This window comes from Triturus cristatus, chromosome 11 (genome assembly GCF_964204655.1).
Source record: "Triturus cristatus chromosome 11, aTriCri1.1, whole genome shotgun sequence".
In the NCBI taxonomy this organism is placed as follows: domain Eukaryota; kingdom Metazoa; phylum Chordata; class Amphibia; order Caudata; family Salamandridae; genus Triturus; species Triturus cristatus.
In genome coordinates, this window is record NC_140594.1 from 1,047,789,013 (window position 1) to 1,047,809,230 (window position 20,218).

The 20,218-nt window shown below is 48.3% G+C and overlaps 1 protein-coding gene across 1 annotated transcript in view; it reads left to right on the forward strand.

Moving 5' to 3' along the window:
• LOC146785923 (fetuin-B-like) overlaps positions 1 to 20,218 on the forward strand; it is a 196,654-nt gene that overhangs the window by 21,675 nt on the left and 154,761 nt on the right. Inside the window, exons 2-3 of the mRNA XM_085635321.1 lie at positions 863 to 970; positions 5,802 to 5,889. Coding sequence (XP_085491447.1) covers positions 863 to 970; positions 5,802 to 5,889 — 196 coding nt within the window. The remainder of the gene's footprint in view (positions 1 to 862; positions 971 to 5,801; positions 5,890 to 20,218) is intronic.

A 20,218-nucleotide genomic window follows, 5' to 3' on the forward strand; every position in this document is an offset into this window, starting at 1 on the left:
GGTGTCACAACCGGAGCTCCTCTAAGTTGCGGCCATCTTGATCGGCTTCTGGCCACGCCCCCCAGGAGTACTCTTTTAAGTACTCATAGATATCTTTGTGAATCTGTAGAAACATTCAACTCCCAATTTAAAAAAGTTGAAAAAGGGCACTGTCTTTCTATTTATGTAACTCATTTAGGAAGATTAACTGAATATTCCCACATTATTAACTGTTTTGGCGTAATTCACAAATGTGTGTAAGTGTAAAAGCCTACTACAGGAGTTTTACTTCATACCTCTAAATGCTTTTCTGAATCAGCTTGGAGTGTCATCTTTCATAGCTTTCATTGTTTTTGAAATATTTAATGGTTGTTACCATGTACACCCAGGACTGGTGTTCTATCTTCTAGTATTTTGTGTGTCAACCATCCTTGCTAGGGACATGCCTTTTGGGACCAAGTGGCATGCTCTTATACCCTCTTTTTAATACATTTTCAAAGAAGATCTTTTGAGCTTTAAAGAAACAAATGCGAATAACTACTTTTCCAATACATTATTCCATAGTAATTTTGTTATTATTGCCACCAACCAAAGATTTGAAGTAATCACCATGGAAAACATGTGGAATGCATCAGCCGTAACTGTTTATCCAGTAAATTATTTCACCTATTACCACCTTGGCCCTATATCCTGCCTAATACCATGTGGAAAAGTCATTACCGCTGGCGGACTTTAGCATGAGATTTATCGCACGGAGATTAATGGGGTAGATATAGTTAGAAAAGCAGTTTCAATGTTCTGAGTTTCAAGAACTGGGTGGTTTATTTGATTAAAAATTGTTACCCTCCGTTTATAAATAAGCTCCATGTTCCATGTTTTTTAGGGTGCTGGAAATATCTATTATTTCACACTTGATGTGCTTGAAACAGAATGCCATCTTCTAAGTCGAAAGAGCTGGAAGGATTGCAACCTCACACCCTTCAATTACGCAGTAAGTACACTGAGTGCAAGATTTACAGCAGACTGTACGCTTCACTTAAGGCGTATTTGAAATACAATAGAATACACATAGAGTTCAAAGTTGGAGATTTCTTGACACGTCAAAATATTACATTTCTTTTGGTAAAGACAGATATAACATTTTAAAAAATAGATACACATGCCTCCATCAAACTTACATTCATGCCATAGTCTCCCATGAATGTTTTTTGCCCAACTTTTGCAGGTAAATTCTGCATTCCACCTGTCAGCAAATGAGTCATTAGTTGTGTGGCCTGCACCAGTAATGGGTCTACATTTGTCCTCCACTGGGAACCAAAACCCCCATTGTAGTTGGACTTTCATAGGGTATAGAAGCAGAGCAGTCCAAGGCCTACTCATGAGAGGTTGTGTGGGCTGCTCTGCTTTGCTACCCTATGAAAGTCCAAGTGTTTTTTTACCAGTGGTGGACAAATGTAGACCCATTACTTGTGCAGGCCACACAACTAATGACTCATTTTCTAACATTGGTGTTCAGCATCGACATACATTGTATCCCATTCTGGTATGCATTGATAGCATTAACCACATATTATCTGTGCATTAATGGGCAAACATTAGACCGCAAGTGTCAGAGAAGGGTTCAAAGGTTTGGTCATGTGAACTAAAGGTATGAGAAAGGAAAGTCCCCACACCCATATATCTCATGTGAAGAAATGTAGGGTCAACGTTTAAACGGTGTTGTTATGACTGCTTTACATTCGCAAAGGGTGAGATGTTGGGGAGAGGCTTTCAAAGAATGTTTCCATAGAATTGTTCCAGGCTACAGTGTACACTTTGAACCCTAACACTACACACACTCGGCCTGCATGAGGAGGATTGTCTTCTCTAGAGGTTTATGGACAGCAACGGATACCCATACCACATATTGGGGTGTAGGGGTGGACCCTACTTCGTGGGTTGAGGGAGGTGATTAGTGGGCCAACAGTGGGAGGAGGTTGTGAGAAAGTTGTGGTTGCCATGGTTTCCATAGTTTATATGGTGGGGAGGGTGAGCAACCAGGGGTAGCCCATAAGGTGGGTGGCCCCAAAGGAGGGTGGTTCCCAAAATAGGAGATGTGGAGGTAGCTTCTAGGTTCTATAGGTGTGCTAAGTAACTGACCCTGAGGAGACCTGAGAGAGGGTGGCGGAGGAGGGTAGCAGTGAACACTGATGTGTCAGGGTAGGGTAGGTGGTTACCCCAGGAAGCAAAAGGATGTCATCCTAGAGCGGTATTGATTTGAACCCGAGGAGATGACTGGCACAGTGCCTGTCTGAGTAACCACTCATTGAGGTCCTGTTTGGGGCAGACCTCAGGACACGGAGGGGGGAGGAAGCCACGTCTGTTAGGGGGAAGACTCCTGCCTAGTGCACTGTAGGTGTACCAGCCCTGACATGCATCCCTGGGGCCCCTTAATGGGGCAATTGAGGGAGGTGTCTCCCCAGCAAGGTGTAGAAGGCAGGTCTGCCCATGTTGGTACGGTTAGCTGGTACCCTCAGCCAGGTGGGGCCCTGTGCATCAGGCTGAGTTGGGATAGCCACTGCTGTCCCAGACTGTTGATGAGGGACAGGCTGCAGAGGACTGTGCCAAGCATAACCCTGAAGGTTGAACCACTCAATAGCCAGGTGGGGCCTATCCTAAATGAAGGGACCCTGTGCTACAGACTAGGGCAGGGCAACCACGAATATTTACGGTCCCTTGACGGTTTCCCGAGGCACTGCTAGGAGACCAGGGAGGGTCCAAAGAGGTGGGCCTGGTTGAAACTGGCCCAATGGTTATGGGCTCTCAAAAGGCACTCAGATACGGGAGCGCATTTTCTCAGATAAAAGGGTGCATCGATTCTGTTCTTGCAGTGGAGAACAAAGATAGGGTCTAGGTTCCTGGGGTGGTTTCCATGTGGAGCTACCATGGGGAAGTGAGCTGCAGGCTGTGTGACAAGGCACCTTCAGTGTTCCTCCCCTGACTGTGCCAGTGTGGTGGTGAGGCCGGTCTGAGGTCCTGCAAGGGAGCCAGGCCAAGGGTGATCTCTGCAATGGAGAGGTACCAAAAGGAATGAGTGGGCTGTTCTTTCTTTAGGGAAGACAGTCATCCAGAAAAGGTGGTGGCAGCTAAAGACCGCAATGGTATGCTGTGGGTGAAGGTCAAAAGAGTCTGCATCTTCAGGATGCAGGGACCCAGAAGAAAGAGAGTTCTGGGTGGAATAATCTCCAGAAGGGGAACCAGTCAGTGACCCAGGGGATAGGTTCTAGACCTATCCAGTTTGGAGGCATCAGTGCTGACACTGTACCCTTGTCCAAAAGAGTGGGGTGGCATAGTGATGCACGGCCCAGGGCAACGGTAGGCCTAGTTCTGCTCAGTCCATCTAGACAAGTGGTGACATAGCAGCATCAAACCTAGAACCAGGAGGGTTCATAGTGCATTCTGGGGTCCCTGTAGCGATAGGTCGTCTCATAGCTGGGTGAGCTTAGCGACCGACAATCAATGTAAGGCATCTGAGAAAGAGGACAACTGGCAGCCAATTGGCAGCTAACTGGCGAGTAGGGTGTCTGGTCAGAACCCCTCTTCATTAGTTATCACTGACTAGGTGAAGAATACTCATGCATAGTGGCTATTTATTCCCCGCAATATTCCACAGGCTGCAGTGCAGCATGTGTAAGATGGTGGTTGTGACCATCTAATCAGCCTGTAATGTTTGGTTTTTCATCACCTGGAATTTGACTTTTTACTGTGGGTGAGCCACATAAGCTATCACTGTAAACTCATGGTGAAATGGACTGCGCGTGCTTAATGCCAGTGTCTATCTTATAAGGCTGCTGCTTCTCAGCAAGGGTAAGAAGCACTTAGCTGGTTACACGTGAACCACATATACACACGTGTGAGCGTTGCATGTGGCAGACTCCTGTCATGTGCATCCCAGGAACTGTGCACAGGTAGCCTGCGCAGAAGGGACTCTGCAGGGTTGGGTATTGTGCCGTGAAATCCCTCGTGGTAGCTGTGCACATTATAAGTCGTCAAATAAATATTGACCTGGGAGAAGCCTTATAATGTTGGTGTACACAGATAGGGAAAGTCAATGTGCTTTACTGTCTTGTCTGCAGTGACCCTCCATTATACACTATGAGGAAAACTGCCTTAGAGTGCAGCTCTGCTTCCCCTTGTTCTAAAGACACCAGGGTCATACCAATGTACAGTGTAACCTGTGGTGAATCACGTAGTATTGAGAAAATATAAGTGTGATGCCTGCTCTTTAAGGGATATCTTTATTTTGGGTTATTTCTACTAAAAGTCATGCTCAGTACACAAATCACTCAAACCTACATAGACGTTTCCTCTTGCAAATTACTTGATTTAAATAATGAAACTAACAGTCACTAGTGATTAAAGTCTGCATGCTATATTGTCAGTTTTTGTATTAAACTCCCTCAGTCATGGTTATATGTAATTATTGCATTAATTCCTATGATGAAATGCTTGTTGGGATAATGAAGCTGTCAGCCTATTGTTTTGCTGCCAATATTAAGTGCTCTTACTGCAAGTTATGTTCAATTTTTGCAGTTAGGGACAAAATAATATTTAGACATGTGAGTTGTTGGACTAGAACCCCCTTTGGGACGGGTAAGAATGATTAGGCAATGCCATCAAGAAGTATTTCCTTCAGCTTGTGTATATTTGTAAATTGCTGCATAGTAGTGAGTAGTGTGTGTGTCATAAATGTACTTTTCCTTTTTCAAAAGAAAAAGCACAGACTGGACAATCATTTATTGAATGTCATTGTTGTGTATCTGTCAATGATGATAACTAGCCCACACCACCTCCCTTGAGTAGGCCATGGACTGCTGTGCTTCGCTACCCTATGAGAGTCAAGCGATAGAATGGGGTGTTTGGTTCACAGTGGAGGACAAATGTAGACCCATTGCTTGTGCAGGCCACACAACTAATGACTCATTTTCTAACACCACCTAACACAGCCTTTTCTCTCAACATTGTACAAACCACTGTAGAAAAAGAACAACACAACCCTATCCTCTGAGTGCTATGTACGATTTCCGTCACTAATTCAAGATATTTCGTTGGAAAGTTTTTTTTTTTAAATCCATAATCTCAACACCATTTAATCAATTCAAAAACACATTGCATATTTACAATAAAAATGTTATAGTGCCTCATATTTCAAAGAGCTGTTCACCTAAAGTGCAAGTAATGCTGCCAGGTCGGCTGTTCAATCAAATTAATCACAAACTGAAAGAAGCTTCCTCTTCCTGGTTTTTGGGTATTGAACCAAAACGTGGGCATGCCGGTAACAAATAGAAGAATCTCTCAGTATAAAAAATATGTCTACAACGTCGGTTTAGGCGAGATAATGTTTTAAATATGTACTTGGCAACATTTCCTTCAGTATGCAAGAATACAATGAACATGTCACTTACTTGAGATATCTATCACAGTAACATACACGTGCATCAAAGGCACACCCTTTCATTTAGCTCTTCTGAAGAGGAAAAAGGGAATGCATTCTAGCAAGTTGCTTTGTTTAAAACTGATCATGCAATCAATACAGTATTACTCAAAATCTTCAAAACGAGATTACAAAATAAAACAAAAACTTTCACAGCATTTAAAAATGCAATATAGCCAATGCCTTAGAACCTATGGGCCCTTATATGCAGGTCTCTAGAGATTGATGTCCATAAATAATGCCAACATTTGATATATTAGTACATATCAAAAAACAAAAAAATAAAGCTGTTCAAAATCAAAAGAAAATATTTATGTTCTATGCCTAACTTGCCAAACCTTTTTTCCAGATTTATGGACAGTGCAAAGCTATCCTCTATCTGAGTTTGCCTTGGAGGAGAGTCAAACTATATGGCTATAACTGTATCCTCAACACAGGTATGGTGTTGTTTCTGTTATGGACTATGTATATTCTATGTTATGCTTCTTTATGGGTGATGCAACCCTTGGAGTGTTAAGTGTATCATATGTAATGTGATATGCTCTGACATCCTGCAAGCAGTTCGAGAGAAGCTGGCCTAGTGCTGGCGGCGCTGTACTGATGGATGCATTAAAGCAAATTAAACCCCTGTCACCATTGGGCATATGTATTAAAAAAATGTGATTTGCGATTCTCAAATAGCGAATTTTAGCGATTCGCCAATTGAAAATCGCAAAACGTGAAATACATTTTTTATCACAAAGAATTTGGCGTTCCTTAAAAATCGCAAAAACAAATAGCGATCTCCAAAATAGTGATTCCTTATTAGTGAATTTGCTATTAACAAATCGCAACATTAGCGAATCTGCAATTCAGGTGCAGCTTGATGACATCACCCCCTGGAAGTGTAACTGCCCATGCTGTTCCTGATTGCCTGAGCCTGTGTCAGAGGCTGGGAGGAGAAGCATACCACTCTGAACTGCAACACCACCAATACACAATGGATCCACAGGAGAAGGATAAGGAGGCAGCTGGGAGGAAAAGAAAAAACAAATTTGGTGAGAAGGAGCAGGGGGTACTCATTGAGGAGATGGTAAATAGCCATGAGTTGCTGTTTGGCAAGAGATCCCTGCATGTCCCTGAGTCTCAAAAGCGCAAAATCTGGCTGGACATACAGGCAAAGCGGAATGCCATAGGTGTAACACAGTGCTCCATTGGTGACCTACGCAAGCGCTGGTATGACATGCGCTCAAGGTCCAAAGACAAGGTTGCCACCTGGCTTGCGGAGGTAAAGAAAACTGGTGGGGGTACATCCACAGAGCCTGAATCCACACCCCTAGAGTAGTTGGTGGAGTCCACCCTAGAGCCTGAAAGTATCAGCGGGGTGGCAGATATCGATAGCTCCGACACGCCCAACAGCAGACAAGGTAAGAAGCATGCTAAATCAGCCCTGACACATTACCAACTTAATGACACACTCAGGAATGCCCCAATTACGAAGTAACAATGCAACTCCATTCCACATTTTCCAGCCCACCCAGCAATGCATCATGAGAGATGGAGTTACACACATAACACAGTTGAGCAAATATACACAGCAATGTATCAGCAGTTGACACAAAATAGTAAAGCCAAAAATGTAAGACTGCACTTAGGTAACCAAAATGCAAAAAAATATTTTCAGTGAACAATGGAAAGCAGAACACACAATAAGTAGTGATTGAATCTTAAACACAGGGTCACAACACCAAAGCGCAGAAGGCAGCACAAACACAGGACCAGGCAGGGGGAGAGGACACAGAGCAGACAACACTGACAACACCTGTCCAACGAAGACACCGTCACATTGTGCCTCCACTCCCGATGTTGGAGGGAGATCCCGAAGCCATGGAGGATGAGGCACAAACAGAGCAAAAACAGCGTGCATGGCAGGAACATGATCAGCCCCCTATGTACCATAGGGATGAGAGTTGCAGGAGACGCAGGCCAAGTGCACAAACCAGCACAGATGCAGGAGAGGATCCTTCCATTTTTCCAGCCTGGAAGGCACAATGGTGAAGATCCAGTGCCTGCGAGCCAAAAGCATGAGATCAATACATAGGCAGCTTGTGTCTGTTAATCATAACCTTACAGACATGAAGGAGGGCATCAGAGAGCTCAATCACAAAGTCGATGAGGGACATAAGGCCTGTGCAGACAGCATTAAGGAAATATTCATCACAAAAGAGCTGCTCCTAGTGTGATAACCCAAACGAGTTACAAGAACGTCGTAAGTGTGGGCATCTCACAAAAAGATACGGACTGGTCTCACACACCACCTGGTGTCATGCTTCATCATTGACCAGTCCTCGCCCTCCAAAACCTTCGTTTGATGGAGGGCGGGCATACACTTGACGACAAGGATGCACTTCTAAGTGATGGAGTGGGGGCCCGTGACTATGTGAGTGAAGTTAAAAATCATTATAGTAGTCAGTAGCAATTCTTTAATGTGAGATGAAAACTATATGATATTAAAATACAAGTGCGATGGTGATTGGGACAGTTATTGTTCCCAACCGTCTAGTGAATGGTCTCGTGGATGGTCGACATGTTTCTGCCTGGATGGCCCCGAAGGGTCCGTGGCATTCATCAGGAGTGTGACATTCGGGAGGACCGGGAGCGGACGTATAGGTTGCGGGACGCATTGATCACGAGTTACAAGGAAACACAACTGTGGTTTTCTCCTCCGCCCCTTCCCCCATGGGGCAAGTTGTCCAAACTATTAGGGCTTCACTATTGGAAGCAGCTCTAAGACGGTGAAGTGTGACCTATGCCACACTCCCGCAGTGGTGACACATTACCATATTTGGTAAGAACGGAGCCCTTTATTCTTCTTATTTAGGTCCTGATGAATGCCACGGACCCTTCGGGGCCATCCAGGCAGAAACATGTCTCTCTGGAAAGGCTAGGAGAGGAAGTGAGCCACTATAGGCAGGTCGTATTTTTGGGCCCATAGGTACTGATGTGGTATGGTGACTCAGTCCCTACATACCGATGTTCTGTAGACCCAGGCATAGTTCTGTTTCCCAGCAGAATACCTGCAACAAAATATAGTAGCAATGTATTAAAGAGACCAGCAGAAAGTTATTATTTTAGTCTATTGTGTTAGCAATTTATGTTAATTAATTATTTGAGCTGGCTGCTTTAGATTGATGTATTCCTTAATTATTTTTTCTCATAGATTGTTGCATGCCAAGTCTGAAACAATGCAAAACCAAAGGAAATGATGGACGGAGTGTTGAACTTTGCAAGCACTCACCCCCAGTCAACAGATCTGGGTTTAATCCATCACCGTTCTTTAGCCCACTCTGCCACCCCAGTTCAGACATGGCCATATGCAAATCAGTCTGACCCTGTGCCTCATGGGAACAGTCCAGCCCGAACTGCCAAGCCATGTCTTCCCTGGACCGGGCTGGACTGTTCCCATGAGGCACAGGGTCAGATTGATTTGCATATGGCTATGTCTGAACTGGGGTGGCAGAGTGGGCTAAAGAACGGTGATGGATTAAACCCAGATCTGTTGACTGGGGGTGAGTGCTTGCAATGTTCAACACTCCGTCCATCATTTCCTTTGGTTTCCTTTAGCACATCACATGGTGGGTTAAGGAAATGTGGGAGAAACATGCCAGTATGACAGAGAGAGTGGCCCACCTAAGTGTAACAGTGAAGAAAAAGATGAATGGAAACCATCAGTATGCAAAGTGGGTGGTGCTAATTCTAAAGGGAGTGCTAAAGTTAAAGGAAATGTGGTTAATGTTAAAGGCAAGTGAACTACATGCAAAGATTGCAAAGATGTTGTTAAGGTAAAAAGCTATAGATGTGGTCATTCCTACCATCTTTCCAACAGCTCCAGTTGGTATGCTAGAAATGTGACCTGTAGGGGTTGTGGTAAGAAAGGACACCTGACAAGGCTGTGCAAACATTCCAAGGTGCAGACCATAGATGAGCAACATGATGCACATCAACATGCAATTTTGTATGCATGGAAAACAGAGGATTCAGAAGTGAATCTGATTGAAGGTGATGTGGGACTGGTTGCGTGATAATTCCAAAGTGCCAAATAACAGTGGATGGAAAGGGTGTCACTGTTTTGGCTGATTCTGGATCTCCTTTCACTTTAATAGGTAATAAGAACTGGGAGACCATTTTTGGCAAGGACAAAATGGAGTTGTGTGCTCCTGACATCTCTCCTGGGGGTTATGGTGGTGTCCAGATTGGTCTGATTGGTTGTACCATAATGAATATCAATTTAAAGAGTTGTGAAACAGTAGGGAACATTTATGTGGCTAGGTGGGGTGATAACCTATTTGATTGACTCCACCAAAACAATTTAGGGATCACACTCAAACCTACTTCCATTGAAAAAGTTATGCTCATAGAGAATTTTGGGGATGATGAGGACCTAATTACTGATTACCCTGGGGCATTTTCCGTACTATACCAGCAAACCCAGAGGATCTACACGTACCTGGGGTCCCGCCTGCTGCACCTGGGCCACCTACTCTGTGTGTCTCCATGCCGCCGTTTTGACACCTTCGGCCGCAGTGTAGAGACTACAGCTCCCAGGTTGCTGAGCGGTACTGGGGCACTTCCGCCCGCCATCGCGCCCGGAGGCGCAGAAAAACGAGAGGCTCCCTCGGTGGAGCGGGGGCATTTTCCGCACTATACCAGCAAACCCAGAGGCTCTACACGTACCTGGAGTCCCGCCTGCTGCACCTGGGCCACCTACGCTGTGTGTCTCCCTGCCGCCGTTTTGATACCTTCGGCCGCAGTGTAGAGACTACAGCTCCCAGGTTGCTGAGCGGTACTGAGGCACTTCCGCCCGCCATCGCGCCCGGAGGCGCAGAAAAACGAGAGGCTCCCTCGGTGGAGCGGGGGCATTTTCCGCACTATACCAGCAAACCCAGAGGATCTACACGTACCTGGGGTCCCGCCTGCTGCACCTGGGCCACCTACGCTGTGTGTCTCCCTGCCGCCGTTTTGACACCTTCGTCCGCAGTGTAGACTACAGCTCCCAGGTTGCTGAGCGGTACTGGGGCACTTCCGCCCGCCATCGTGCCCGGAGGCGCAGAAAAACGAGAGGCTCCCTCGGTGGAGTGGGGGCATTTTCCGCACTATACCAGCAAACCCAGAGGATCTACACGTACCTGGGGTCCCGCCTGCTGCACCTGGGCCACCTGCGCTGTGTGTCTCCCTGCCGCCGTTTTGACACCTTCGGCCGCAGTGTAGAGACTACAGCTCCCAGGTTGCTGAGTGGTACTGGGGCACTTCCGCCCGCCATCGCGCCCGGAGGCGCAGAAAAACGAGAGGCTCCCTCGGTGGAGCAGGGGCATTTTCTGCACTATACCAGCAAACCCAGAGGATCTACACGTACCTGGGGTACCGCCTGCTGCACCTGGGCCACCTACGCTGTGTGTCTCCCTGCCGCCGCTTTTAAACCTTCGGCCGCAGTGTAGAGACTACAGCTCCCAGGTTGCTGAGCGGTACTGGGGCACTTCCGCCCGCCATCGCGCCCGGAGGCGCAGAAAAACGAGAGGCTCCCTCGGTGGAGCGGGGGCATTTTCCGTACTATACCAGCAAACCCAGAGGATCTACACGTACCTGGGGTCCCGCGTGCTGCACCTGGGCCCCCTACGCTGTGTGTCTCCCTGCCGTCGTTTTGACACCTTCGGCCGCAGTGTAGAGACTACAGCTCCCAGGTTGCTGAGTGGTACTGGGGCACTTCCGCCCGCCATCGCGCCCGGGGGCGCAGAAAAACGAGAGGCTCCCTCGGTGGAGTGGGGGCATTTTCTGCACTATACCAGCAAACCCAGAGGATCTACACGTACCTGGGGTCCCGCCTGCTGCACCTGGCCCACCTACGCTGTGTGTCTCCCTGCCGCCGCTTTGACACCTTCGGCCGCAGTGTAGAGACTACAGCTCCCAGGTTGCTGAGCGGTACTGGGGCACTTCCGCCCGCCATCGCGCCCGGAGGCGCAGAAAAACGAGAGGCTCCCTCGGTGGAGCGGGGGCATTTTCCGTACTATACCAGCAAACCCAGAGGATCTACACGTACCTGGGGTCCCGCGTGCTGCACCTGGGCCCCCTACGCTGTGTGTCTCCCTGCCGCCGTTTTGACACCTTCGGCCGCAGTGTAGAGACTACAGCTCCCAGGTTGCTGAGTGGTACTGGGGCACTTCCGCCCGCCATCGCGCCCGGGGGCGCAGAAAAACGAGAGGCTCCCTCGGTGGAGTGGGGGCATTTTCCGCACTATACCAGCAAACCCAGAGGATCTACACGTACCTGGGGTCCCGCCTGCTGCACCTGGCCCACCTACGCTGTGTGTCTCCCTGCCGCCGTTTTGACACCTTCGGCCGCAGTGTAGAGACTACAGCTCCCAGGTTGCAGAGCGGTACTAGGGCACTTCCGCCCGCCATCGCGCCCGGAGGCGCAGAAAAACGAGAGGCTCCCTCGGTGGAGCGGGGGCATTGTCCGCACTATACCAGCAAACCCAGAGGATCTACACGTACCTGGGGTCCCGCCTGCTGCACCTGGGCCACCTACGCTGTGTGTCTGCCTGCCGCCGTTTTGACACCTTCGGCCGCAGTGTAGAGACTACAGCTCCCAGGTTGCAGAGCGGTACTGGGGCACTTCCGCCCGCCATCGCGCCCGGAGGCGCAGAAAAACGAGAGGCTCCCTCGGTGGAGCGGGGGCATTTTCCGCACTATACCAGCAAACCCAGAGGATCTACACGTACCTGGGGTCCCGCCTGCTGCACCTGGGCCACCTACGCTGTGTGTCTGCCTGCCGCCGTTTTGACACCTTCGGCCGCAGTGTAGAGACTACAGCTCCCAGGTTGCTGAGCGGTACTGGGGCACTTCCGCCCGCCATCGCGCCCGGAGGCGCAGAAAAACGAGAGGCTCCCTCGGTGGAGCGGGGGCATTTTCCGCACTATACCAGCAAACCCAGAGGCTCTACACGTACCTGGAGTCCCGCCTGCTGCACCTGGGCCACCTACGCTGTGTGTCTCCCTGCCGCCGTTTTGATACCTTCGGCCGCAGTGTAGAGACTACAGCTCCCAGGTTGCTGAGCGGTACTGAGGCACTTCCGCCCGCCATCGCGCCCGGAGGCGCAGAAAAACGAGAGGCTCCCTCGGTGGAGCGGGGGCATTTTCCGCACTATACCAGCAAACCCAGAGGATCTACACGTACCTGGGGTCCCGCCTGCTGCACCTGGGCCACCTACACTGTGTGTCTCCCTGCCGCCGTTTTGACACCTTCGGCCGCAGTGTAGACTACAGCTCCCAGGTTGCTGAGCGGTACTGGGGCACTTCCGCCCGCCATCGTGCCCGGAGGCGCAGAAAAACGAGAGGCTCCCTCGGTGGAGCGGGGGCATTTTCCGTACTATACCAGCAAACCCAGAGGATCTACACGTACCTGGGGTCCCCCGTGCTGCACCTGGGCCCCCTACGCTGTGTGTCTCCCTGCCGCCGTTTTGACACCTTCGGCCGCAGTGTAGAGACTACAGCTCCCAGGTTGCTGAGTGGTACTGGGGCACTTCCGCCCGCCATCGCGCCCGGAGGCGCATAAAAACGAGAGGCTCCCTCGGTGGAGCGGGGGCATTTTCCACACTATACCAGCAAACCCAGAGGATCTACACATACCTGGGGTCCCGCCTGCTGCACCTGGGCCACCTACGCTGTGTGTCTCCCTGCCACCGTTTTGACACCTTTGGCCGCAGTGTAGAGACTACAGCTCCCAGGTTGCAGAGCGGTACTGGGGCACTTCCGCCCGCCATCGCGCCCGGAGGCGCAGAAAAACGAGAGGCTCCCTCGGTGGAGCGGGGGCATTTTCCGCACTATACCAGCAAACCCAGAGGATCTACACGTACCTGGGGTCCCGCCTGCTGTACCTGGCCCACCTACGCTGTGTGTCTCCCTGCCGCCGTTTTGACACCTTCGGCTGCAGTGTAGAGACTACAGCTCCCAGGTTGCTGAGCGGTACTGGGGCACTTCCGCCCGCCATCGCGCCCGGAGGCGCAGAAAAACGAGAGGCTCCCTCGGTGGAGCGGGGGCATTTTCCGCACTATACCAGCAAACCCAGAGGATCTACACGTACCTGGGGTCCCGCCTGCTGCACCTGGGCCACCTACGCTGTGTGTCTGCCTGCCGCCGTTTTGACACCTTCGGCCGCAGTGTAGAGACTACAGCTCCCAGGTTGCAGAGCGGTACTGGGGCACTTCCGCCCGCCATCGCGCCCGGAGGCGCAGAAAAACGAGAGGCTCCCTCGGTGGAGCGGGGGCATTTTCCGCACTATACCAGCAAACCCAGAGGATCTACACGTACCTGGGGTCCCGCCTGCTGCACCTGGGCCACCTACACTGTGTGTCTCCCTGCCGCCGTTTTGACACCTTCGGCCGCAGTGTAGAGAGACTACAGCTCCCAGGTTGCTGAGCGGTACTGGGACACTTCCGCCCGCCATCGCGCCCGGAGGCGCAGAAAAACGAGAGGCTCCCTCGGTGGAGCGGGGGCATTTTCCGCACTATACCAGCAAACCCAGAGGATCTACACGTACCTGGGGTCCCGCCTGCTGCACCTGGGCCACCTACGCTGTGTGTCTCCCTGCCGCCGTTTTGACACCTTCGGCCGCAGATGTAGAGACTACAGCTCCCAGGTTGCTGAGCGGTACTGGGGCACTTCCGCCCGTCATCGCGCCCGGGGGCGCAGAAAAACGAGAGGCTCCCTCCGTGTCGCGGGACGCGCGCGGGCGACGCAGGGCTAAGCCCGCGCAAAGCGCGGGCCGTCTGTGGCCGTCAGGGGCAGGAAGAGGCAGGGCCGGGCCCAGTCCCTAACAACTAACAATGGGTAAGTGTAAAATGTTGTCGATTGCAGAGGGTGGTAAAAAATCGAAAGTCCCTAGAAAATCTGACTCTATTATATCGTATCTCTCTTCTGCTGTGGGGGCTCTGTCAAAGGAAATTGCCAACGCGGAACAGGAGCTTGGTATTGTATCTCCTTCCCCACCATCTCCACTGACTAATAGAGACATTCCTAACGCACATCACGTACCCCTGGTCCCTGAGATTGTGGCTGTGACTCATAATACTAGTTTGGCAGATGCTATCGTTCCACCTGTTTCAGACATTATTGCTTCAACTTCGTCACAGCAGGCCCAGGTGCCTACAAGTAAGCCAAGGATGACTACTAAAAGGAGAAAGAAGGCAGCTGGGGCCAAAGTATCGTTCCTCTCCCTAATGAAGATAACGTGGACGATCATTTAGAAAAATTGTTTATTGGCCGTATTGAACACTTGTTGATGGGTATTGCCAAAGATATTGTGGACACACTGAAAACCTGTATAGCAAGTTTACTGAAGAAATGTGCCCTTATAGAATCTGTGGCTAACAAACTTGCGCTGACCCAGGATCCCTATATAGTGCCCGGGGAGTCCCTGGGAAATAAAGCCAACGCTCCAGTAAGGCAGGTCAGCTGCATGCCAACCACTAGCGACATAGCCCCAAACCTTTCTGGGCCGAGGGTTCCTCGCTTAATCTCTAGCGGCATGGATTCTACCCAACCCATCTCAGGCCCACTGATTAGAACTTCTAAGTCCAAATGTTCCCCTGCTAGTTCCCCATTGCCAGGTTGCAAACTGACTATAAACCTGCCACCGGAGGCCGCGCCTCTCGTTGGCATATTTACAGGAGTCTCCCCACTTAGCATGGGAGAACTAGAACACACCACCGATTTAATAAGCAAGGCAAAACAATGGTGTAGGGATTTCTCCAGTGGTGGGCTTAACATTTCAGGCAGAATAATTATGGCAAGACGGGTGGGTTGGATCGGGTATTCCACTAAACACATACAGGGGGATTGTGTCATAGTTAATTTCGATACCCCTGATATGGCTGACAGATTGTTCTGGGATGGTTCAGTAATCACAGATCATGGTCCTATGAGACCAGTCCCGTTGGGATTCTTCTATCCTCCTCCCGAAATATCCCATCCACCATCCCTAATACAGCATGGTTCGTGTAGTTTGGATAATGAGGGTGGGGCTCGTAATTCAGCTCCAGGGGAGAAAAGTCTGGGAAATAGTAGTCACCCATATTCCGCACAGGGGGGCCAAAATGCAACCACCATTAGTCCCCATTTGAGGCCCGTGCACATAGCGCACCTGGGGCCAAGGTTAGCCATGAGCAATCGTTTTTCTCCCCTTTCAGACATAGAGGAACTGGATTGACGGTCGGTTTTAATATCACCAGAACCTAAGGGCGCCCCCAAAACTGATACCCTAGTACGCTGCAAATTTATTAGTTGGAATATAGCTGGCATCAGAACAAAAAGGACAGACCCAGCTTGGTTGGATTTTATCAACAACCATGATATTATCGCTCTGCAGGAGTCTTGGGACTCTTCCCCCACTTTTTGGTTGGATGGCTATACTAGCTTTGTTGTCCCAGCCAATGCTAGTAGTGCGGGCAGAGCTAAAGGTGGCCTTATCTTTCTTTTTTCTTTACATCTGAGAGGCCAACTAAATATGATTGATTCAGGTTCACCTAACCTTTTAATTGTGGAATGGATAGTTTCTACCTCCCACAAACTATTATTAATTAATTTTTATAACTCCTGGGACAGGGAACATGGTAATGACCACATTGTCTCTTTGGGAATTTTTTTGTATAATTTCAGTCTTAATAACCATACTCAATTCGATCTTATTTTAATGGGTGACTTCAACATTCACCCATGTGGCGATTTTTGCCACTCTGGGGAATCTGAGGTACCACAAGGTTCATTGGCCCCCCATTTTGAGTATACTAAATCAGGGGAGGCTCTTGAAGAGTTGTTGGCCAATTTTAATATTGTGGAATTAATGAACTCGGAGGGGGAGGTTCGTCCATGCACGTACAAGGGGCATGATCATGGCTCGGTAATCGATTATATTTTTTTGACTCCTGGCATTCTACATAGGGCAGTGACCTATAGAGTAAATAGTTCTCCCTACAGTGATCACAACCCGGTATTGCTCGAGTTACTCTGGAGTGATCTAAAGGTTAATAGTTCTAGTTCCCTGGGCGGGGTGAATGCTCTTCAACCCACGGACCAAGGCAGAAGACTCAAGTGGGCAAAGGTGGTCCCGGAAAACTTTATTGAAAACCTATTGCCAAAAATTGAGACTAATGTAGCTATCTGTCAGGATCCATCAGCCACAAACACAGAAATAATGGGGGCCTTTGAGGGAATATGTGCCCAAATATCTAATGACTTGTCGATTGTATCATACCGGCAAGGAATTAACCCCTGTAAATGGTTTGACTCCAATTGTTCCAAAGCTCACAGGTCCTTAAAAAAAGCACTATCAATTATCCCAAGAGATAAGGCCCTTATTGCTAAACTAAGGAAGGAGTACAAGCTAACGACTAACGGTAGGAGGAATGCTATCAAACAAGACGCTTGGGATAAACTACTTAATACGGATGTCCTGCGTGATAGCAGCCAGTTTTGGGCCATCATTAATCACCCCTTTTTTTCTGAATCCGAGAACACGGTTATGGATAGTGTAATCTGCGATTCAAAATGGTTGCTTCATTTTCAAGGAGTTTACGGGAATTCAGCCACTGATGTACAATATAACTCCACAGTGGCTTCTGCATGCGCTCCTCTTGTTTTTAATTGTGAGGAAGTGGAGAACGCAATCCTAGAGACTTCAAGAAATAAAGCTCCCGGCCCCGATGGTGTGCCTGCAGATTTGTACACATTCCTACCAAAATTTTGGGCCAAGATCTTAACGAATGTTTTTTGTGCCGCTAATGGCAATACCCTCCCTTCTACATAGGCCACTTCAATTATTGTGCCGATCTTCAAAAGGGGCAGAGAGATGACCCGGGGTGTTATAGACCCATCTCTCTGTTAGACTCTGCGATTAAGATTCTGGGCAGAGTCTTATTGAATAGATTAAGGGACAATATTGAGTGCAAGGGGGGTCTGTCAAACATTCAGTACGGTTTCAGAGAGAAAAGAGGCACTATGGACCAATGCTTGAACCTCCATTTATTGATCTCAAAGTATACGGTGGCCAAGGAGGGGTCTTTATTCTTGGCCTTTATGGACCTCTCCTCGGCCTTCGACTTGGTTAACCGGTCTAAGTTGTGGCATATTTTACTTGAGTTTGGTGTTGATCCAACACTTGTCCACTTTATGGCTTCCCTTCATCAGGAGTTGTTTGCTGTAGTCAGGGTCACAAGGGAAGGCAGGTGTACAACCCGATTCAAGTCTGAAAGGGGGTTATGCCAAGGCTGTATTCTGGCCCCCCTCCTTTTTACCATATACATCAATGGATTGGGGAAATGTCTGGTGGATGTGGGGGCGGACGTTCCGCGTGTAGGAGCCATCCCAGTGCCAGCTCTCCTATACGCGGACGACGCAGTTTTATTAGCTCGTACGGGAGTTGGCCTCCAAAGACTTTTGGATCAATTTGGGGCCTTCATGGCGCAACTAGACTTAAAAATAAATGCCAAAAAGTCACACACGATGGCGGTAGGTCATTGCAGAGGTAGGCTTAAAACTAAAACCTTTTTCTGCGAAGGGGAGCTGGTTTCCAGAGTTGCTGTTTTTCCCTACTTGGGCGTCCTTTTTGATGAAAAGGGATCCTGGGGCCCCCAAATTAAGGCGAAGAGCATATCTATGGCCCGTTCGTCATCAGCCCTCATGGGCTTTTCAAGGAGACTTGGGTCTAGGCCTATGGAGGCCCTTTTGAAAATCTTTAATACCAAATGTATACCGATCGCTTCTTATGGCTTACCCTTGTGGGGTTATGCATCCGTGGAAAAAATTCAAAGAGTGGAGAATGGTTTTATTAGATATCTTTTGTCTCTCCCCAAATCCTCCCCGACTTTCGCTATACACCCGGAGGTGGGCCTGGATTATATTTCAGACAGGCTAAAACTGACCCCCCTGATTTTCTGGTTAAAAACTTGGCTCAATCCAGAGCTAACGTTGAATCATGCCATTATGTCTGATCTCAGGGGAATGGATCAGGCCCATAAAATCCCATGGCTGGTTTATTTGGAAAAAACTTTTCACCAGTTGGGCCGTACAGAACTTTTCCGGTCGCCAGCTTCCATTAGGAAGGAGGACGTTAATTGGATCAAAATCAAATTTATGGAGAGGGCTAGATTGGATCGGGAGGAAAAGGAACTTGAGAAACCAGCTGTCAGGGCGCACTTTATGTTAACCTTTTCTCCCTCTCTAGAGCCCTACCTTAAATTTGTCACTAAACCTTTTCATAGGTTTTTGCTGACCAAATTTAGGTTCAATTTGATTAATCAGATTTTAGGCAGTTACCCATCCTGGGTAAAACCTGAACTAGGTCCCCCTTGTAATTGTGATAAATTTTTGCAACAAGACACTTTGCAGTTTATTATGTTCTGCGAGACCTATAGGGACATAAGGAAAAGATATCTGTTACCAATACTGAAAGAGGCCGGCTTTATTCAGGGCAGGCCTGCACTGATTTATCTTCAGCATTTGGGGTCCACTCACATTATTTTTTGTGCGGCTAGTTTTCTAGTGGCAGCTATCAGGATTAAAAAGCAAGCCCCCCCAACAAAATGTTTTACGTTTTTAAGAGGATTTTAATAATAATTAATTTGCTTCATATCAATTGATTAGGTTTTGTACTGATTTCTGTAAATTCGAAATTGAGTGCGTTTTTATGGTGTATGTTGTGTATATGTATTATTTATGTCTTTTATGATTTTAACGAATCGAATATAGAGTATTTGACTGACTACTGATTACCCTGAAATGTTTGAGGAAGGCCTGGGTCTTCTGAAAGGCTTTGAACATAAGATCTTACTCAAATGCTAGGCCGGTAGTCCCTCAAATGCAAGGTGCGGAAAGTCCCTGATCTAATTATGGGTCCCTTAAAGGATGAGTTGGATAAACTAAAAGCATTAGATGTGGTGGAAGAGATTGAGTTGTTGGTGTGGTTGGCCCCTGCAGTCCTTGCCCCTAAGGACAAGTGGACCAAAGTGAGGATGTGTGTGGACCTCAGGGACCTAAACCAGTGTATCTGGGTAGACCATCAGCCTCTAGCAAACATAACGGAAACACTATCTTTACTTAATTGGAAACCAATGTTTTCAGTGTCATGGCCCTATCTGTGGCTTATCACCTGGTGAAGCTGCATGAAGAGCCGTGTCACCTCATTTATTTGTTGTACCCTTAGGAGCTTTCAGATTCAAAAGGTTACCTTTCGGTTTAGCCCCGACAGCCGCTTGTTTCCAAAGATTGATGAAGAGGGTCCTTGTAGGGGTCAGTAATGTTTTGTTCTTCCAAGATGATATTGTTTTTGGCAAGAATGGGACAAGTCATGATGCCCGATTAAAACAAGTTTTGGATAAGCCGATAGTCAGCGGTCTTACTTTGAAACAGTAGAAGCGCAAGTTCAGGGTGGGTACTGTGTCATATTTGGTGCATACCATCTCAAGAGAAAGGCATAAAACCCAAGCTGGGCTTGACAGAGTCCATCGTCAAAGCACCAGCTCCTGTGGACTACGGAAGGTGTTCGGTAATTCCTAGGATTGACCGAATATTATGCTAAATTTGTTCAGGGTTCTGCTAGCATTATGATGCCTTTGAGACGGTTACTGAAAAAAGGGGACAAATTTGAGCATGAATGTGAAAGAACATTATCTAAAATAAAAATGGAGATTGCTAGTGTGCCAAGTGGGGCTTTTTGATGTGACAAAGAGAACAATTTTAAC